At 53.2% G+C, this 21,374-nt stretch overlaps 1 protein-coding gene across 7 annotated transcripts; it reads right to left on the bottom strand.

The window, feature by feature from the left end:
* Positions 1 to 5,383: 5,383 nt before the first annotated feature.
* On the bottom strand, positions 5,384 to 18,257 carry SEMA6C (semaphorin 6C). 7 transcript variants are annotated; one of them, XM_045817009.1, is made up of 20 exons: positions 18,007 to 18,257; positions 15,999 to 16,048; positions 14,096 to 14,261; positions 12,618 to 12,732; positions 12,269 to 12,332; positions 12,068 to 12,124; positions 11,601 to 11,702; positions 11,278 to 11,368; positions 10,949 to 11,068; positions 10,674 to 10,762; positions 10,139 to 10,356; positions 9,720 to 9,851; positions 9,313 to 9,465; positions 8,905 to 9,078; positions 8,461 to 8,607; positions 8,092 to 8,169; positions 7,913 to 7,968; positions 7,698 to 7,742; positions 7,240 to 7,335; positions 5,384 to 6,834 (listed from the first exon to the last, which is right to left on the bottom strand). In XM_045817009.1, exons 3-20 carry the CDS (start codon positions 14,205 to 14,207, stop codon positions 5,816 to 5,818), a joined length of 2,868 nt encoding a protein of 955 aa, XP_045672965.1. In that variant the 5' UTR covers positions 14,208 to 14,261; positions 15,999 to 16,048; positions 18,007 to 18,257; the 3' UTR covers positions 5,384 to 5,815. The 7 variants fall into 7 exon arrangements, with proteins under 7 accessions (XP_045672965.1, XP_045672960.1, XP_045672962.1 ...); XM_045817004.1 differs by having other exon boundaries at positions 18,011 to 18,257; XM_045817006.1 differs by having other exon boundaries at positions 17,912 to 18,013.
* Positions 18,258 to 21,374: the final 3,117 nt, after the last annotated feature.

The following is a 21,374-nucleotide window of genomic DNA, read 5'->3' as shown; positions in this document are numbered from 1 at the left end:
ATTAAGTGAGAATGGAAAGAGCCTTTGACTGGCTTGTTAAACTTACATCTTCCTCCTTTCTCTCCTTCCTCACCCCCTTCCCTAAAAGCAAACAACGAAGAGAGAAGAGTGGCTAGCTGGAGGAAATGATTATGTGCCTTTTGTGGGTGTCCAGTCAAATGCTAAAATACAGCAGGGGAAACATCAAACTTAGGGAGGCTTGAAAATAGTGGATTTGCTCTGTTGGCTTCTCAGCTAGCCATTCTTAGTTAATAAGGTGCTTTTTGTCATCTCAGTCCAATTCAGCACACATTTATTAAGTAAGTACAAGTAGCAGTCTAGTTGTGGCACAAACCTCATTGATACCAGGGCTGAATAGACCCATCTGACTGGTAAAATGGGTGTCCTTATTTAGTGTATAGTAGTGTTTTCAAAAGCTGCTCCATTGGCAATAAGGATATCTTTCTTAAATACAGGAGAGTAATACCAAAGTCAAGGATATGTAAGCATCTGTGTTCAACAATTAGAATTTCCAGGCAAGCTCTCAAAGTCAATATTTAGGGAATTGAATACCTACCATGTACTAGGCTGTGTGTAGATAATTGCTTTTAGGTAAATACACATACACAACAAATACAGTGTACATATTATTTATAAAGTATATCTGGTCTTGCAGGTACCTCATAAATGTATATACAGTTTTTTGCTGAGAAAAAGAGCAGGGCTTGAGGGGCTTTGAAAGTGTGTACACGCACACGCAATAAGAGTCTTATTGAATTAAAATCCTAGTGAGAGAAATGACCAGGAATACAGGAGTGTTAAAAAGGGAATTCGATAGAAACCTCGAGTTCTCTGAAGGGTAATGTTAATGATGGAGAAAAACATAAACTAGGGCAACTTTCCTAAGAGTTTTCACTCTGTGAAAGTGAGCCCTCAGCTCCAAGAAGATCAGTAGGTAAAAACACAAGTTGAAGTGGCAGCAACCTAGTGATAACTACACCTCTGTAAGGTTTGTGCGAGATGTCTGGTAGAGTGAGTGAGTTAAGATGAGAGGGAACCCCTGAGGAAAGTGTGGGGCTGCACTCTGTTCCCATAACCAGTCTAACGTTTAAGAAAGTTTTTATTGTAAGGGAAACTGATGTTTGAGAGAGGCCAACAGAAATAACTTCCATGCTCTGAGCTTTTGCTACATGTCTGGCAATGAGCTAGGCACTTGGCATACATACAAATATACCTATCTTGCAAGTATGTATTATCTTCAGTATACAGATACAAAAAAAAAAAAAAAAAAGGTTGCGACTTTGCCCAGAATCCCTCGGCTTTAAAAAATTGTTCTAAAACTACAGTTTAGCCCAGCCCAGGTAGCTCAGTTGGTTAGAGCATCCTCACATCATCTCAGTACAGCAAGGTTACGAGTTCCATCCCTGGTCAGGACATATATAAGAAGCAACCAAGGAATACATAATAAGTGGAACAACAAAATTGATGTTTCTCTCTCAAATCAATGAAAAAATAAAAATAAAATGAAATAAGTGAATTGCAGTTTCTACACAGAGTTATTAATGGTCTTCCCTTTGTAATTTGTCCTTTAATCAGAGTACTATCTTTTTTTTTAAATATTATTTTTAGAGAGGGGAAGGGAGGAGGAAAGAGAGGAAGAGAAACATCAGTGTGTGGTTGCCTCTCCGGTGCCCCCTACTGGGGACCTGGCCCACAACCCAGGCATGTGCCCTGACTGGGAATCAAACCAGTGACCCTTTGGTTTTTAATCCCGCACTCAATCCGCTGAGCCACATCAGCCAGCGTCAGAGTACTATCTTATTTGGCTGGGCAGCTTAATTCATCTCCAGTTGCAGTTAAGAACCTGGGCAACCTTTCTTGCAAACTCCTCAAAGTACATTTTGTTCTAAAACTAAATTCAGGAACCATCTCCATAAAGTTGCTGGCCAGCAGTACTTGAGCAAGGAGAATCAAAGATAACCTCTCTTGTGGGGAATGGACAAGGTCTTCATCTCTAGATATGCTGGATATCCTCTCTTTCCTTCCAGATCACTCTCCTCTCTCCTATATTTTATTCTCTATCCTGGAAGGCTAATCTGCATGAATTTCATCAATGGGTTCCCTGTACTTTGGCTTTCTGTTGGATTCAGCCAATAGGAAACTCTGGCAGAAGACACCCCTCCCCTGAGTTCACCTGGGCTTAGCTGTCTCCTTTGATTAAAGGTCACTTCTCTCCACAAGGCAACCTCGCCTTCCAGGTCCCAGTAACCACTACCTCCCTTTGTCCTTTCAGGCCTAAGGCTGTTACTAGCCTCCAGTTACCAACCTATCCCTTGCCCATACTTTTTAAAAATAGCCTTACATTATTTAAGAGCATGTCATCTATTTCCTGTTGGGACCTTAACACACCTACTAAAGGTAGGTCATCTGTTGGATTCAAAGGCTTCATATTTTATCCATTTACCTGAACTTTCCTCTCATACGTGTAACCTTACATTCTTATGAGTCAACAGTACTAGAGTCAACTGCTGAATAAAGTAGCAGAGAGTGACTCATGCTTGTGTGGTTCCCGAGAGTGGGGTAGTGGCATCAAGGAAACACAATCTGAGAGGTGGTAATAGCTCAGGCCCCTGTGACTTAGCTCGTAAAGAACCCAAGATGCTTTTCAAGCTTTGTGACTGTGGAACCTTCTGTATTTCAGGTCCCCAAAGCCTTACACAGGCTGATGGACTCTGCCTATTGGGGCCCTGGTTTCTCCATAACCTCCCAGGATACCTCTAAGAAATCAGCTTAGAAATCCCTCAGGATGACAACTTTATCCTCCTAGTGGCACATTCTGGTTTTTATAAAGACACAGTTTGAGCTAATATCCTAATTTAAAAAAAAAAAAGACTATCAGCAGATTCCTTAATTGGGGTCAGGTTTTCCTTCTGTTGTCAATGATAATAATTTCTTTGAGTTTACCCCCTTAAATTATTATTCACTACTCTCAGCCAGCGTGAAGTATTAATGAACTGTATACTTGGTAGTAGTCTATTTGGGGCAAAAAATCATCACCCACAAAGCACTTAATTTAAGCCTATATATTTATATGATCCTTTATAAACCCATCAGCATATGTTCTTCCCACACTTTACAAAAGGAATTGACATTCGGATATGGCTAAGGTCACACACAAAATTATTAAGTTGCAGAGTCCAAGGACTGTTACTCTCACTGCAATATAGTGGCTTTCCCTAGTTTCAACAAGGTTCTGAGATTCCACTGTGGGCACACAGAGAAATCGCCATACTCTGTAAATAATATTAAGTGAACACCCCTCACAAACGGAAACCAGAACTTTAACCTGTAAATTGCTGCTGCCTGCAGGGTCGCTAGGTTAGGTTTCCATTGTACTAGTTTTTTGGGTCCATATTTAACCTGAGGGTCATTTATCCTCTCCCTGTGACCACCTTCTGGGCAAGAACTGAAGTATTTGTGAGACCCCTCAGGGCAGTGAAAGGTTGTATCCTTAAATTATTTTTTTCTTTGTACTGGTTTTAACAACAAGATTTGAAGAGGATAATGAAGTCAGGTGATTGGAAAGGTTCTCCACCCCTTCCTTGCCCTCCACCATCTAGGAAATTAGCAATGGTTTCAAGGCAACTTGGTTTAAGAACAACATCTAATGAAGGAGAAACTGAGACCTAAAGGACCTCTCTAGCTCGGTGAAACGAGCCCCAAGCAGAGTGTAGACTCTGGAAGAAAGCCAAATGTGGCCTAACAAGCTGAGTTATGAAGAATGTTCAGAAGGCATTTCAAAACCTTGAGGGTAAAATCCATCACCACCAAGCCCTTATTTTATGAAATGTTAAAGGGATTTATCTAATAAAAAGAAGATAAAAAACATGTATAGTAAAATGACAGCAAACTCACAATTATTAACAACCACACCTAAAACAAAAATAAAAACAAACTAAGCAATCAACTAGAACAGGAACAGAACCACAGAAAGGGATCACATGGAGGGTTAGCAAGAGAGGAGTGGAAGAGAGAAGGGAAAAAAAAGGTACAGAGAATAAGTAGCATAGGTGGTAGGTAGAAAATAGGGGGAGGGCAAGAATAGTATGGGAAATGTAGAAGCTAAAGAACTTATGACACATGGACATGAACTAAAGGGGGGGGAAATGTGGGTGGGAAAGGGTGTGCAGGGTGGAGGGGAATGAAGGGGGGAAATGGGACAGCTGTAATAGCATAATTAATAAAATATATTTTAAAAACCTTGAGGGTAAAATCTATAAATGAACGTTATAAGAAAATTCAAAGGGAAACGGATTGCTCAGTAGATCACAAAGTGAGGAACAGCCTAAACCTGAGTTTGGAAGAACCACCATCTCACAAGCTACCATGCCTTACCCTTTAGAAATCATTTGTACAGACATTATCATACTTGAGCCTCTCAACCCCACTTTTCAGATGGGCAGACTAAGGGCAAAACTTTGACTTATCAGGATCACAAAACAGTAAAGGGTTGAACTAGAAACAATCCCAGGGTTCTTCAAATTGTTCGTAGCGGTTTCCCGCCATGCAAAAAGGCAGCGAACGCTGAGAGGGACTGACGAGGCGTCCTTGGTTACAGGGCTTGCTCTGGCCTCCAGGCGGCGCCAGCGGGAGGGCAGCCTAGGGCTCCAACTGGAAGGACAGTCGGGCCACGTGCGGGCAAAAAACTCAACTTGTAAATCCGCAAAAGCAGCCAGTTGGCTCGAGGCATTAAGTGACCTTAGCTCGAGGCAGTGGGCGGGGGCAGGCGGTCCTGTTCGCCCCTCCCACTGGCCCCGGGGGTAACTGACAGGTATCTGCAGCCAGCCCCAGCCCGAGGAACACCAATACCGCCACGCGCTAGCTGATCCCCAGTGCGCTGTTTATTGCGGCCCCCGGACGCAGCAAGAGGCCGCGCATGCGCGAGATAACTTGCGCTCTCGATACCCCTCCAGCTCTGCGAAGAACTGCTGCTTAGGAAACCACTGGGGAGGACCTCCTACTCCAGCAGAGCCCACGCTTTGCTGTTTTTGTTTTGTTTTGCAGCTTACTTCCCACGCAACCCAGACCCTCCACATCCCCTTTAGGACAAGATTTCCTAATGTGAAACTTAAATCATTTACACTGTGGCTTCATTTTGTAAAAAAAATCCTCCCCTACCCCACCCCTACCGTGGGTCTCCTGGGCCCTGCCCCACACCTTTTTCTTCGCTGGTCTCCTTCAGGAAACCTTTCCTGATTAACCCCGGTGGGACCGCCGTCATCCTAATTAGTGGGGAGAGCTCAAGGCCAAGATGAAGGCAGAGATTCAGGGGCAAAGGTACTAGGAGGGAGCCAACCGATTCCCGCCCCACCCCGCCCCTCCGCGAGTGAAGTCAGGCAGCAGCTCGGGGACACAGCTGTATTGGGAAGCAAAGGCTCCTACACAGTAGGAGGAGGCAAGTCCCAGGAGACCGGAGGACTCCGAACACAATGCACCATGGCCCCAGCCCCTTGTCTGTCCGCCTGCGGCCTGCCCGGGGCCCAGTCTAGGGAGGAAGCCCAGAGGGGCGAGTTAAGGCAGCTTGGCTGGGGGAGCGGGGAGTGGGAGTGGAGTATGCCAGCCCCCAAAAGCTGGCTCATTGAGGGGGCAAGCTTCTCATCTCCCACTCTTCTTGAAGGGACAGAGGGAAAGACAGTCAATAAATAAACCCGAGGTGGGCAGGGCCCCGGAAGACTCTCAGAGTCCAGGAAGGCTGGAAGTGTGGGACAAGGAGAGAGGGAGGTGACCCATCCTTGGAGGCAAGTCCGTGCTCATGGCCAAAGCAGAGCAGCTTCCTTTAGAAGTTAAAATGGCTGCCGCCAGGGACAGCCGGCTGGGAGGAGGGTACGACCAGGGGGAGCTTCCGGGGCAACTGGGGCTTCTCCATGTCCACTCTCTTCAGGGTGCGGCCCCGGTAGCCCTCTGGGCGGCCCAGGTACAGGTGTCTCCCGGAGTACCTGGAGGGACCTCCAGAGGGGACTCGCGTGAGCAGGGCGGGGGGCGCGCGGTGAGCGGAGAAGGGCAACCTCCGGCTGCCCCCCACCCCCAGCCGGGGAGCAGGGACCGGCCGGCCTGGGGGCACCGGGCACTGCCCGTCTGGGGGCACGTCCAGCCGCAGCGGTGGGGCGCATTCCCGGGGCAGAAGGCTGGAGCCTACCAAGAGGGTGGCGGGCGGGGCGGGCTCTGCGGGGAGCGCCCGTGGGGTCAGGGGGCCGAGGGGCTCAGCTCCCTTCCGGGGTGGTTGCGGAGCATGCAGGTAGCGCAGCAATTCCTCCAGGGTGGTGACTTCCACGGCCTGCCCGGGGCAGCCGCGTGGCGGCGGCCTCACCAGCACGCGTGGCGCAGGGCCGCCTGCCGAGTTCCCGCTGCGTGCACGGCCTGGGCCCTCCTTGGCGTTGTTCCCATTCTGGTTCCACTCCCAGGGACCTCCTGCGTTGCGGAGGTGCTTGACTGGCAGCTCGGGTGTGGACTCCGGGGTGGGCAGGCAGGCCAGGTCCGGAGGGGGCCCAGCCTCGGGAGGAGGCAAGAAGGTGGTGTAGAGCTGGTGGGTCTGCGCCGTGTCTCCGTCCTTGGAGGGCGGCGGTGGCTCTGGGCCCGGCCCGTGCAACCGGGCCAAGCTGCGAAGGGAGAGAGGGCGTGGGAGCCCCGGGGTCTCTATGTCCTTGCTCCTACGTCGGTGGGCGCGGCGACAAGCACAGGAGACCAGGAGGCCAGAGACTGAGGCGCCCAGGGCGAAGGCTGCAGCCACACAGGCCAGGAGCAGCGGGATGGGAACGGAGCGGGAGGCTGAGGCTGCTGGGAGATCCCGGCGCACGCCTGCCGGAGAGGGAGGAGGCTCAGCGAAGGCAGGAGGGCTGGGGTGGCAAGTTGCAAAGTTTAACCTCTCCTGCTGCTCAGCTTACCTCCAACACTTCTTGACCCTCCTCAGGAATCCCCTCCCCTGACCCTTCCACACACAATCCGTCACACCACCCCTCACAGACAGGCTAGAGCTTGGGCCTGGGGAGTCCCCATCCCAGCTCTTGCCCCTGAATCCAAGACAGGAACAACTGCCAAACTGCCCATGCAGAAGGAAGCTGGGCTGGGATGTCCCACTCTGGGGAGGGGTGGCTCCAAACAGGCATTAGTGAGCACCAGACACGAGTCCTTGAGGGGCTTAGAACTCTTCAAGAACCAGCAGCCCCACACTTCACTCCTGTCCCTCCCAGCCAGCCACCTTACCCTGTGTGTGAGCTCCAAGAGTGGAAGACTGGGGCCGGGGATGGGCATCACTGGGGGGGCTGGGGGTCTCAGGGAAAGGGCCAGGACCCAGAAGCACTGGTGACAGAGACCAGGTCAGAGCCAGTGAGGCTCCTGCTCTCCACCTCTGACACCCATTGAGCCGTTCTCCCCCACCACCCCTCCCTGGAACCCAAAGGCCCAGAACCCCAGTCTGCTGCTTTCCTCTGGCTGTGGGGAAAGGCTCACCATGCAGGACATTCATTTATTTGTTCCGAAAGTGTTTATTAAGCACCCTATTACATGCCAACCACTGAGCTATATGCTAGGTATTTGGAAGATGCTAACCCTGTTCTTAGACTCTCTGGGTGTCCAGGACGCTGGTCAGCTGCTGCCATAGGCACAGGCTTGAGTGAGTGTGGGCCGAGCAAGGGAAGTGAAGTTGGGACAAGCAGACTCACCGTAAGCGGAAGACCCCGTGCCAGACTGACTCCCGGCAGCTCCGTCTGTGAAAGGAGAGAGGGTAAAGAGGGAGAAAGCAGAAGCTTCATGAAGAACTGCTGGAGGTGACTGTGCCATAGAAAAGGAGAAAGAAACAACTAGGCCTGCATCGCATCTGTGGCCATCAGAGTCCTGTGCACCTAGGGCTATAGCTGCAGCCTCCCCTTCCGTTTACCTTGGCAGTCGCCGTGCTCCCTGGATTCCTGGTTCCCAGCTGGATCCACGTCAGTCCTAGAAGATGGAGGCGCTCGATGCAGCTTTACATCTTGCCCCCATATCCCACACTGGCCCTCAGCTTCCTCCCTTAGTGGTGGGGAACTTTCTCCTCAGAAAATCCAGGGGCCCCTCACTTACCCACCAGGTACCCTGATATCCACACAGCCTCTGGAGCTATGCCATCCACAGTATGGGTCCTGAGAAGCCAGGCAGCTCCTAGGGAAAACTGAATCATGTGAGGCTAGGACTCTCCACTCTACTCACGTTCCATTCCTCTGCCTCTTTGACTCTCACCCTGGCCTCCAGGAGGCTCCTAGGCTCGTATTCCCATCCTGTCCCCCCAACCCCTATTCCAGACCCCAGCTACTGCCCACCTGCAGAATGCTTGAGGCAACTCCCCACCAACCATCCCCTGTATTTCCCTGCCATCGCCAATGTCTGCATTCTGGAGCTCCTCCTGCCCAGGGGAACCCATGCAGGCAGGGCCTTGCCTTAGGCCTCTCTCACCTCCGACAGGCTGCATGCTGGGTACAACGACTGAGAGGGAGGTAGATGATACAGCCAGAAAAAGCCACAAACAGCCTGTGACTTTCAGTGTCCAGCTCCAGCCCCATGACCCGCCGTGCTGTTTGGGCTGCCCGCTTCCCACTGCACCTACGGTGAGGCCAGAAGGAGTTAGAGAAGGGGCAGTCCTGATGAGGTTCCTTTTTCCCTGAAGGTGGGGAGGGGCACAAGCAACTGAGTATAGCTGACGGCAAAGGTGTTTCTGAGTGACCACCCTGCCCTACTACACCGTCCAGCTTCTCCCCAAGCTCCTCTCTCTACCCCACAGCTTCTGCCCTACAGAAGCCAATGTCGGAGCTCCCACCCCCTCCCCACACCTCCATCTACCACCTCATGTCCCATCCTTGCTCTGCGAGGGCCTGCCAGAAAAAGGCCTCGTGTCCTCACCGGGAGGGGCTGTAGGCATCGATCTCTTCCAACAGGATGGGCTCACGTCCCCCAGATTGGTCCCCAGGGGGCAGCACCTTCAACACTCTCCCATCATTGGAGCCAAGGAAGAGGACTGTGGTGTTACCATAGGGACCAGCCGTGCCATCCACAGCTACCTGGGTCAGTAGGGCCCTGGAGGAATAAGCCTCGGGTCAGGGCAACCTGACTAGTGGAAGCTTGTGTGTTTCAAGGACAGTGTGTGTATCCTGGGACCCACTTCTTTCCCCCAGCTCAGACTTTCGTTCTTAGCTCTGTCCCTTCCACTTTCACAGGTACTTCCTCCCACCACTATGAGTTACCTTGTGGGGTCAGAGAAGAGTGGCTGAAAGGGGCAGGTGGTAGACAGCATTTTTTTTAGCTGTATACCTGCTGGTGAGGGTGAGCAGAGGCTGGTGGGTGGCAGGTGGCACGGCGGGGTCCAGCAGTGGGTGAGCCTTAATGAAGGTCAGGACGTCATCAGGGAGATCTCGGGAAGAGGGGAACAAGGCAGCTACACCTACTCCTGCACAGGATCCTGGCCTGGTGGGCACACGGGAAGGGGCAGCCTTAGGGCAGGGGGCTGGGACTTAGGCTCTGTGCTCCCCACACACACGGCTCCCCTTCCACACACTCACACAACTGCTTCCCTCCCCAGCTGCAGCTTGCCAGTCCCACTGCCAAACATCACAGGCCCCTCTCCAGGCCCTGGACACCTTTCCCTTTCCTTTCAATCCCATGTTGGGAGCAGACACTGATTGCTTCTGCTGCACAAAAGCCACCCCCATCCTGGATACCTGGGGGAGGGGACCCTGTCCTCAGACACAGGGGTCCAGGCCCCATCCAGACTCCTCTGCTCCTTGAACTTGCCCTCAAATCCACGTTCAATATCATCCAGGTAGAATGCACAGACCGCAGAGCCAGGGATGCTGAGGGAGCCAGAAAAGGTTGTGGGCTAGGTGCTGGAAGGGACAGCACAGCTCCTCCCAGGTAAGACATGGCAGCTACCCTCACGCACCACATTAGGGAGCAGAGCCTTAGAGGGTGGGGGCACCCTTGGGAGCCATGCCAGGAGAAAAAGGATGGGCAGAACAGCAACTGGCTTTGGCTGGACCTTCCCCTCAGTGCCCCACCCCCCATCGGTAAGCTCTGAGAAGCGTGGATGCTAGTGCGGCAGGGGAAGAGACTGGGCCACACTGGCTCGTCTAGTACCAACCTATTGGTCTGGGTGGTGAAGACCCCAAAGAGAGCAGAGCGGCCATGCAAGTTCACAGGCCCAGTCAAGGCCTGTAAGACATCAAAATAGAAGGCAGAGTCCCCAGGGACAGAGCAGTTGAGCCGAAGCTTCAGGAAGGATGTCCAATGCCGGTCCAAGGCCCGGGGTGAGCCACCCATGTCACGCTTACACACACGGGCCACACGGGAGAACTGGACCTGAAGGGGGAGAGCGAGGACAAGGAGGACAGTGAGAAACAACCTCGGGGCCAGCAGGGTGGGAGGAACGCAGCGAGTCAGAGCACCCACCGGGACACAAAGGAAGGGTGTGCAGCGCTAGGTCCGTCTGGGTTAAGGATGAGGGGCACAGCAGGATACGGGGGCAGAAGGCTGGGGGCTATTCCAACCTGGGGGCCCAGGATCTAAGGGACTGCACTGTGATTAGGGTCAGGAGCTCTCCCCTGACTCGTGACTGCCTTTGCAGGATCCAGCAGAGCCCTCTAGCCACCCACCCCTGGTGCCCACCACCTCCTTACCCTCCCCAGCCGGGCATCCTCCACGGAGACCTCTCGGAAGAAGAAGTAGACATGGTCTCCATGCTCCAAGGCATGGACAAAGTGTGGCTCTGAGGGGGGAGTGACAAGAAAGGGTATGGAAGAGTACCCACACCTGCTCAGAAATTCCTGGCCCCACCCAGACTCTCCCCTCTGCACACATGGACACTGCCGCCACCATCTATGTGCTCCCTGCCACCATCCTCCCCAAGCCCCTCCTCCCAGAGAGCAGCCTCCCTCCCTAGGCCCGCCCTGACCTCGGAGCCACTTGGAGTCGTACTTGGCGGAGCGGAGCGGGGGCTGAGGGCCAAGGCTTCTGTAAACTACAGCATCGCTGGCCTGGAAATCTGCAGCTGTGGCTGAATACAGGCTGCCCTCTGGAGGGACGGGTAGGGTGGGATCAGGGGAGGCTTGGGATTTGTATTCTGGCTTTTTTGGGGCCTCCCACACCCCAGCCTCGGCCTGACCATGGCCCCTACCTCAACCCTCCACTCAGGAGCAGGGGGTAAAGACCAAATTGGGAGAGGGGCTAAGGTGGGAGCTCCCTCCAGCCACATGCCTGCTTCTCACATGCCCAGGTGCACACCTGCAAAGATGGCCACGTTGGACTGGGTGGCATCAAAGGGGCATCGAGCCTGCCCACTCAGCTCCTCACCCTCCTGCTGCAGCGAAGTTATCTGGAGGCAGAGGGAGCAGGTTCTTGGAACCCTTGGGGCCTTGGAGTCTGGCTCCACAGTCCACTTCCTCATGTCCCCTTACTTCCTTCCCTCACGCCTTTTGGACCCCTGCACTCTGGGCACTCCATTCCCCCACCCCCACTGGTGTGTCCTCTGTACCAAACCGATTGCCCACTTGGGTTTTCCTCCCACACCCATCCTGACCCCCAAAGGCCCACCCTCGCCTTTGTACCCCATAGCTGCGGCACACAGGGCTGAATGAGTTCGTTCCACAGGCAAGGAGTGTCTGCGAGTCCCAGGGAACAAGAACACGAATGTAGTTGTAGCACTCATCCTAGAGAACCCAAAACTCCAGGTCAGTGGTGGGGTGGGTCCCCGGGACTGGGACAGGGGTCACAGGAAGTAAGGCCACTCCCCTTGAACCAGTCACACAATGTGGGGTAAAGTTCCAGCTAAGCTATTCACTAGCCCGGTGGCCTCGGGCAAGTCCTTTGGCCTTGTCAGAACTTCACTCTTCTCTTTGGGGAGGCATGTGAAAGAAGCCAAAAATCATGAATTCCCTTTCCCGTGCATTTTCCTCTGTGCCCTGAGGTGAGAGGAGTGAGTGGGAAATTGGCACAGTAGAGGACTGCTTGGACAGAGTCTGGGGGCGGGGTAATCGTAATCTCCTTCCCCCCAAATTCTCAGCCCACTCCTCACCGTCAGCTTCCCCCGCAAAGCACAGTTCTCCATGTCCTGGCTCCTCCATGTTAGATACTGAAGGGAGAAGCGGAAGAGGGAAAATCATGGGGCAACCTATATAGTGCTTCTTTTGGATTTGTTTTCCCACCCTCTTGATTCCCATCAGACCCTCCCTAGCCTCATCTCCCAGCCTGTACCTCCCCCAACCCAGGCCCTCACCTTGTTGGGCACCAGCCCCTCCCCTTCTTCTTGTGCTTGTAGATCAAAGGAGAAAACATGATCCCTAAAGAGACAGATAAAGAGGGATCAGAGACAAGCCAAGGCACCCCATCCGGGCTCCTAAGTCCCTTCCTTGCCCTCGTTCAGCTGCTCAGAGACAAGCAGGGCAGACTTCCTGCCCACTATCCTCCATGCCCTGGTGTTTGCGCTCTGGATCCCAGCATGCCCATGTCCCACGGCTTGTACACCTGCATGTGTCCCCTGCAAGGTCCTGCAGTGACCATGCAGGCCCCACGTCTGCCCAGGAACATGCATGCCAGCCCCACAAACTGTGCCACGGCCAGCTTACCGAGCAGCCACCAGCAAGGTCCGGTTCAAGGTCAGGAATTTCTGGAAGTCCAGGCCAAGTTCAGCAACCACGGCATCATCTTCCAGGCCCCGGAACCAGGATAATGGGGAAGAACCTAGAGCGCACAGAGAGGTGGGTGCTGAGGGCCAGCCAGGATACCACACACTCCCTCAGCCTCGTCTCCAACCAGATGAAACCCAGCCTCGGACACAGCAGAGATGTGCAATGAGTTCTGAGGTATTAATTAATTGAGCTCTTAGTCAAAACAATGCCAGCTAACTCTGAGCACTTAACCTCTGCCAAGCACAGTTAGCACCTTAGGTGTATTGTCTCACTTAATACAAGAACCCTATAAGGAATGTACTGACATTGGTCCCATTTTACAGACGAGGAGATTGAGGCTCAAAGTCATTAAGGAATTGACATAGCTCATTTAGCTTGGAAGCAGCAGGCACCTGAATTCAGCTCTGACTCCAGAGCTGAGCCCAATCCCTTCTTGGTGCTGTCTTAGAGCTAGCGATTCCCTTTCGTTCCCACAATATACACTGTCCCATCTGGAGCATCTATCCAGCCCATTTCTCTCAGCCCTCTCTCCGCACCCTCCCTTCAAGGCTCTTCACAGACCACCTCAGCTCTCCAAGGTTTCTGCCTCCTGTGACCAACTCCAGCACCCCCCTGGCCCGATTGTGGAAACCATAGTCATCAGCACTCACAGGGAGTCTCGAGTTCATGGGTAGATGGTTTAACACTCGCACAGTGCTTAAGACTACGTCTGGCACATGGGTTTGCTATTCTTGTCTATCTCCCAGCAGTCACTCCCGATAACCCAAGTGCAGTTCCTTCACCCTTAAAATTAGTCTAAATCCTACAAATATAACAGGAGCCTACAAATAGATAAAATTCTTCTTATAAAAAGTGGGTTTATGGTTTCCCTCATGGTAGACATGGGCTTAATAGTGGTGCAAGTAGTGGAGAGGGAGCTGGGAAGTGCTGGGAACCACTCAGCTAGTCCCAAGTCTTACTTTTGTAGCTAAGAACATGGCAAACACGTACAAAGAATTCACTTGGTGCCAGACAAGTGTCTTCAGCACTGTACATGTGTTACTTCATTCAACCCTCAATAACTCTATCAGGTAGAATACTATTGTTACCTTTATTTTGCAGATGAGGAGACTGAGGTAAAGAAAGGGTAAATTACTAGACAAAGGTCACACAGCTAGAGAGCAGCTCAGCAGGATTCCCACCTGTTCAGGTTTGGTCTGGCTGAAAGTCACGTTCTTAACCACCACGCGGTGCTGCCTCACAGCAAAGAAAGTCGGCCCAGGGATGAGAACGCCTGACGAGAGTTGCCAGCCCTCTACCTGTCTGCTCCCCTTTGCTGCTCGGACCCTGAGCCTCCTGGAGGCTGGAGCCCCCCTGCACCCTGCCTCCCCCACACAGGGGAATTTGCACCCCAGAGCGCAGTTCCGGGCACTCACCTTGCAGGTCAGAGGTCAGCAGAGGGAGGGGGTCCTGGGGGAAAGCAGCCTGGGCGTGGGGCAGTGAGAGCAACAATAGCAGCAAGGGCATGAAGTGGGGGGCTCGGGGCATCCTGTGGGGGGCAGCTTAGGCCCCAGGGGGTACCCCCTCACCCATATGCTGGCCCTGAAAGAGGACACAGAGAAACATGGGGGAAGGAGCCAAATTCTCTCCACACTGAAGCAGGCAGTCTCCTCCCCAGGCTATCCCCAGAAGACCCTATGGAGTGGGAATAGAACCCTCTCTCTGGCACTGCCTCAGTCCCAACCGACTGTCACTGTCACTCAAGGCCCTACCCGCTCCAACTGGCCCAAACTGGCTGGTGAGAGGCCTGCCTACGTGACCCCAGGTAAGGACAGGCCACACCCGCTCCCCCTCCCAGGCTTCTCACTCAGCCTTTCCCCCTCTCTCCTGACTGGGCCTGGGACGTTTAGTAGGTGACACCTCCTGGCCCCCCTCTTGCTAACCCCTTCACAGTTATAATTAGACACTAAGCCTTAAAATTATAAATAGTGACTCCTTGGCACTAGGAGGAGGAAGAAGGGCACCATGTCTGCCTCCCCCTCCCTCCCAGACCCCCACAGCACCCTGGGAGCAATGCAGGCGCTGTGCCCAGGCAGAGGCAGCTGTGAGACAGCCACCATCCTCTTTAGGGCTGAGGAAGAACAGAGTGGCGGGAGGAGGCAGTGTAAGGGTCATTTTCTTGGTCTAAGCTCATGCTTCAGGGGCCCTCCCCATTGCCAGGGAGAAGCTGGGGTGGGGGCTGCTGTCTTAGCCAAAAATGAATCTGCATCAAAGCCAGATCAGAGGCTAAATTTAGCTCTGGCTGCAGCTGTCTGCTCGACCACTGTGGCCCCCTTCCAGCCTCTCTAGCCCCCTGCCCCCTCACTGGCTTCTAAGAACCAATGCTTCTACTTGATGTGGGGGGGGGGGAGCCCAGGGAGGGAGAGCAGACCCACCCCCTGCGAGGAGCAGGGGTAGAGGGGATGCAATGGTGAGGATAAATGGCTGCACATGTCCCTCTTTCCCTTCATTCCCTCTTCGGGCTGCCTCGAAATGGAAATATAAATAATTCAATGACAGGCAGGCAATCATAGTCCCAAGTCCGAGAAAAGAAGGGTAGAGGAAGGGATGGTGAGACAAGCCTCCTTCCCACCCATCAGCCTCCCGGCTCAGACTGGGACCCAGAGGGGGAGGTATACACCAGCTTCCTGTCTTCCCCTGAAACTGAAGTGAGGGTCTGAGCAGGTTCCAGAAATCAGGTCAGGACAAGTGAGAAGCCTCTCTTTCTGTGAACAGACAGCTACCCTTTACCAGTCCTTAGTTGCCCATCCTGCCATGTCCCCTGAAGAAGAGACCCTGGGCTTGCAGACCCAGGGTCATTCCATCTCCCCAACAACTCTGCTCTTGGAGCCAGGACCCAAGTGTACCCCACCCCCAATCCAGCGTCAGTGGTGTGGAGGCTGACGTCAGACGGGGTCTCAGGAGAGCTGGAGGAGAAGAAGGGGTAGGAACACCTAATGATGACCCCCTCCCCAGGGGCAGAGCAGTCAGCTAGCTAACGACCCTCTGGTGCTGAAAGGCCAAGACTCCCTCACCCCACGCCCCCCATGCCCGCCCCCCCGCCCCCCCGCCATGTTTCCGGATGCTGGTGCTCCCAGGGGAGGAGGAAGGGACACAGCTTGTCTCCTATCCTTCCTTTCCTGCTCCCCCTCCGAGTTGCCCTGGGCAACTGATATCTTCACCCAGGAAACAACTTTGGTCTCCGACAAGTGGGGAAAACAGCCAGACCTTCTCCCTGCTCCCAGGCCATCCTTGTCAGCTCCCATCCCTTGCCCTCAGGAGCTGCTGCCCTTTTCTTACCTGGGGTGGTGACTGCTGTTGGGGTTTGAGGAGGACAGAAGACCTCTGACCTGATGGAAGGACAGGAGGAAGGAAGAGACTGTGTTACTACATCTCCTTACCGCATCCCTTAAAAGTAAATGTGAAAATTCAGAAGAAAGCTAGTGAGGCTAGGGTAGAGGAGATGCTGCCCTGGAAGGGTGTGTGTGTGTTGACATTGAGCTTGTTTACTAAGGTGCTGGCTGCTTCATGCTGAGAGATATGAGGGCAGGGGCTGGGGCTGGCTCCGAGCCAGAAACTCCTGGAACTACAGGGCCAGTCTTGGGAAGGAGGTAACTGGGACAGTTTGTGAGGTATGATGACCACTCCCACAGTAAAACCCTCAGAACCCTGCAGCCTTCTTAGGAAAAGCGCCCTAGCTGGGGACAATAGAGGCTAATTTGCATCTCATTTACATGCATTTCATTTCCAGGCAAAATGCTGATAGCAGGCACCTCCAGCCCCTTAATTCTTCCCGGGGAGCAGGCCATGCCTCCTTCTCACTCAATCTCTCTCCACACTACTCTCCACCTAGGTCCGGCCTCTAAAAACACTTGGTTGGCCCTTGCATGAGCCCCCTAGACTTAACTATGATATAGCTTTAAGAGGGCTTTCCATAGCTGTTTTGGGGGAGTAGCATCTGAGCAGCTTGGGGAAAGGCTTACCCTGCTGGGACCAATCCCAGCTGCTTCATACCCCCATCTGAAGCAAATGGGGGAAGCCTGGCTGGCTTTTTCTCCCCCTCCTCAACCCTCCCCTTGCTGGGAAGAGGAAACAGCCTTCCTCTCTCCTCCTGGCCCCGAAGCCACCACTGGGGAGTGGCCGAGGTCATACCTAGAGTCTAGCTGAGACTGGGAAAGGGATGGAGAAGGGGAGACCGGGCTGGGGACAATAGCAGGAAGCCCACTGCCTGGTCGCCCGCCCCAGTCCACCTTCCTCTGGGGGAGCGGGGGGCGCGGCGAGGAGTCGCGCGGAACACACGCGTTCCCATTTCCAAGACATTTCTCCCACCCTTAGCTTTCAGCCCCAGGATCACACCTACCCTCCCTTCCACCCAGCCCCCAACGAAGATAATCCAGGTGTCTAGAGCCTCGCATGAGGTGGGACCGGGGCCAGGGGCTCGACGTGTCTCCCCCTCACTGGATCCGGGGCTCCGAGAGGGGCGGGTAGCAGAGTCTGGGCCGGGACCGGGTCCCAGAGCCACGTTAGCGGGAGGAGGGGCTGGAGGGGCCTGCAGGCGCAGACCAAGTGGGGATGGGAGCGGGGGTGGGAGAGCGGAGGCGGGTCTCCGGGTCCAGGGAAACAGAGCCAGAGGCTGGGAACAGACGAGGGCGGGTCCGGGGCCAGCGCCGACCCGGGTCGGCGAGCTGTAGAGGCAGTCGCCAGCTCCGCTCTCCTCCTTGGGAGACCTCGGTCTAACAAAGCCCCGGCAGAGTGGGGTGCGGGAAGGAGGTGGACTCTGGGACTGATGTTTCTTGAGGACCCTATTTCCCGACCCACTGTCGGAGCCAGCCTCCAAGGAGGTGCTCAGACTCCTGCTAGCACAAGGACAGAGGTGCAGCCGTGACACCGAAGTCCGAATGGACGCCGTCCCCCTTCCCGTCCTCGCAGGGGCATCAAGAGGGTCCTGTTCTCTGCGGGTCTTGGAGCCTTAGTTTCCCTGATAGGAAGGCAAGGGTCCAGGTTTTCCACCCTCCCTACAGTGTGCGCCTCAAATCATCCCCTTTCGCGCTCCCCAATCCAGGAGACAGGACTCACAGAAGCTAGGTCGGCAGAGACGCCCAGACCCTGCGCCCACGGTGCAGAGACAGGGCTCGGCTGCAGCCCCCTCCTCCCTCCGCGCACCCCAACTCCGTCGACCCTCTCCGCCTGCCAAGCACACCACGCACTGGCACCTCCCGGGTCTCTCTCGCACTTGGGAAGCTTGACTCCAGCCTGCGGCGCCCAGTCCTCCCTGCCTCCCTGCAGCCTCTTCCCAGCTCCGGGGTACTTGCTCCGAGATCCGGGCCAGCGGGATCGAGAGCGCAGCGGGCGGGCAGCGGCCCCGCACCGCGCCGACTTCGCAATCCGTGTTTGGGGCTCTGGCGAGGTGTGATAAGCGTCCGAGTGGGATGGAGCTTGGATCTGGACCCCCGGGCGCTGTCGGGTCAGGCAAGCCCAGGGTCCCAGTCGCAGCCCCCACTCCCGCCGCGGCTCCGCGGAGGAAAACAATGCGACCGCCCGGAGCTCTGGGCCGGGCCCCAGCAGCCCCGCCCGCCTCCCGGTCCGCCCCGCCTCCGACCCGCCTGGAGGTCGCCGCAACTAATCCGGCTCTCTCCGGCCGGCTAGGCCCCGCCTTCTCGACACGTTTCCACCAATACTCCTCCTAGGGGGCGGGGCGCCAGGAGCACCGCCCACTGAGAGGCCAGGCCGGGAAGCTGAGCTACAGAGCAAAGCCAGGCACGAGCTGGAGAGCCCCGCGGACGGTCGCTGAGACCCGGACTGAAGAGGGGGGTCACACGCTTTAACTTGGAGAGGCCCTGTCAAGGAAGAGCAGCTGGGAGGAGATAAAGACAGGAAACCCGGGGACCTCGGCTGGGCTGGCCTCTTAGGGACGACGCGACCCTCCCTCCTTCCTTTCCTCTACCCAATGGCTTTGGCTACTCTGCTCCCTGGGGAGTCTCCCACCTTCCCGCCGCCCACTCTGCCCCCAACCCTCTGTTCTTCCTCTCTAGTCTCTTAACCTCAACCCTCTTATTTCTCTCCATGCGCCTCCTCTGGTTCATCCTGTCCCCGATGAAGGAGGGAGGCCTGCATGCACTTAAGAGCTTGAGTCCTGGAAAGGGAAAGGAAGATGTCACCAGGAGGTTTTCCTTGTCCCTATCATCTCTTCCACTTCCCTCCCTATTGTCAAAGCAGAATGGGCTTGGGCCTCTAAGCAAGGAACTAAGGAGCCAGGATACCAGGATGGCTGGCAGTCAGGCTGCTGGCTGATGGACGAGGACAGGTGAGTCGGGCTAAAGCCAAAAGAGAGATGTGGAGATCGGGACAAACTGACTCAGAGAATCACACTGAAAGAGAGAAGTTACCGGCTGTCCCAAACCCACATTGCCTTACTGTCCCCCAAACACAGGGTTAGAGATGTTCCATCTTTCCTCACAGAACCCTGGACATTCCTAAACAGCAAAACTGCTCTTTCCCCATCCCCACCTTCCATAAACGCCCTTTGATTCTGAAAATGTCAGTGGGGAGGAAGAAGTCTACTTCAGACAGTACAGATTGGCTCCCACCTTGGCATTGCCTGCTAAGATTCTTCCCTGTTTGGGGGCTGAGAGAAGAGACAGACTTCTCAAAATTCCCTGGATAGTGGTTGTCCTGGGAGACATCAGCATTCTTGGATAGTTTCTCTGAGTGGGCACCTCCTTCCTCCATGCCCCCACATCCTTTTTTGTCTGGACTGGAGGAAAGGAGAAATGGGGGTTTACTGCTTCTGGCCAGTCTTGACTGGACTGAGATCAGGTCACATAGCTTCACCATCTGGGCCAAACACACCATGAGGAAGCAAGAGACATAAAGACACACACACACACACACACAGATGGAAGGCCAGGTGAACCAACGAGATAAACACAATCAGAAACAATGGAACAATACTTATACAAGGTTAACTGCTGAAGGTCTTGGGTTCAAGGCAATTCCGTGGCCAGTGGGGCTGTTTTAAAGACTGGAAAGAGGTGCTGGGAGGAAGAAACCTCAAAATATAGAAGTTGAAATCTCCCTAGATCCTAGCACAGGGCTCAGGTACTCAAATATGTTTTCATTGATTAATAAATGGGGATTAAGGTGTAACTCATTTTTATAGCCCAACTAAAATCTCAATTCAATCCAATAAGTATTAAGTACTCACTTCAAGTACAATCCACCGTGGGATGTGGCCCTAGTCTCTAAGAAAAGTGACCATCTATTTGAGTTAAAACAGCACTTACATGTACTAACTGATTAAACAGAAATATCAAGACTAAAAAATAAAACACCCCAAAAGCTACATTGAACACAAGTCCTAAATGAAAGAAAAGACAAAAGTTTTTTTGGCGATGACTACAGGGGAAGATGACGGATATGTTTTGGGAAAACCTCAGTGGGAGTTGACTTGGTGCAAAAGAAAGGAGAAAATGTTCTGAAGAGAAACATAACTTAAGCAAAAACTTTTACTTGGTGAGCATGGAGCCTGAAGCATGGATAAAAAAAGGTCCTGTATGACTGATATGTAAGAGTTAGGAGCAGAGGAAAAGGTAAGAGGGAGACAAATTTTGGAAGGTCTGGTATGCCAAGGTGAGTAGGTTCAACTAATTTGATAGGAAAACTAATTTGACAGGAATAGCATGCTGTTTTAAATTCTTGAATAAGGGTGTTACTTGTCAAAAAATGCTTTATTGTAGCAAGAAGACAAGGAGACCTTCTAGCAAGAAGATAGGAAAGTTCAAGGATGAGGGGAGAGAGACGGTCAGACAAAGATGTTGATATTCGGACGATGTGAATGAATCTGAGAGTGATTTCAAAGAGTCCAAATGACACTGTTCTTCCCTGGAGTCTTCTGCAGAAAATCAAACGGTCCCACACATTTGGCACCTTTAATAAATTCAAGGATCTCCAAGCTTGGAAAATCACTGTCTCCCAGTCCCTACAAGTGGCTATTTCACACAACTGCTTCTCTTTTCAAGTTTCTTTCCTCACCACCTCCTTGCTCATCTTAAACAGAATCCATAGCCATCTTTGGAGAAAACAAGTAATAAAGTGAGAATTCTATCACCTTTTTGCCCTCTGCAGATGCACTTAGCTGCATCATCACACCTCTCTCACCTAGTAGGTGTATCCATATTACCTGCCCAAGACTCACCTTTCCACTTTACTATAAGCTCCGTGCCCTCAGGCCTCAGCTATGTCTGTCCTACTCACTGTGGTAGCCTTTGCACTCAGCACAGTGCCTGGCACATAGCAGGTATTAACCATTAACATATTGGTTGAATAAAGCTATACTCTGTATCTCCTCTCAAATCCTTTCTTCTTCCCTTCCTTTATTATTTTTTTTAAGTGAATCTGTAAGTCAAGAGCATTTTCTTTTTATTTATTTATTTTGGAGAGAGGGAGTGAGGGAAAGAGAAAGAGAGAAACTTTGATTTGTTGTTCCAGGTACTTATGCATCGATTGATTGCTTCTTGTATGTGCCTTGACCAGGGGTCGAACTCAGAATCTTGGTGTATTGAGACAATGCTCTTAACAACTGAGCTACCCAGCTAGGACCTCCTTCCTTCCTTCTTTTATCTATTTTTTTTTAGAAGACTATCTTTTCCTCACTGTTTTTTTTTTAAGGTTTCATAT

The sequence above is a fragment of the Phyllostomus hastatus genome, unplaced genomic scaffold (genome assembly GCF_019186645.2).
Source record: "Phyllostomus hastatus isolate PE091 unplaced genomic scaffold, TTU_PhHast_1.1 phas_scaffold_216, whole genome shotgun sequence".
Classification (NCBI taxonomy): Eukaryota; Metazoa; Chordata; class Mammalia; order Chiroptera; family Phyllostomidae; genus Phyllostomus; species Phyllostomus hastatus.
This window is presented reverse-complemented; position numbering and strand designations above follow the sequence as displayed.

Excerpts from the sequence above, each read along its gene's own strand:
- SEMA6C (XM_045817009.1), bottom strand. The coding sequence starts at position 14,207 with ATGCCCCGAGCCCCCCACTTCATGCCCTTGCTGCTATTGTTGCTCTCA. Across the intron at positions 12,333-12,617 it reads ACCTTGCTGGTGGCTGCTCG|GGATCATGTTTTCTCCTTTG; the intron begins GTAAGCTGGCCG and ends CTGTCTCTTTAG. Across the intron at positions 7,336-7,697 it reads CACGGGGTCTTCCGCTTACG|TGCTTCTGGGTCCTGGCCCT; the intron begins GTGAGTCTGCTT and ends CTCTGTCACCAG.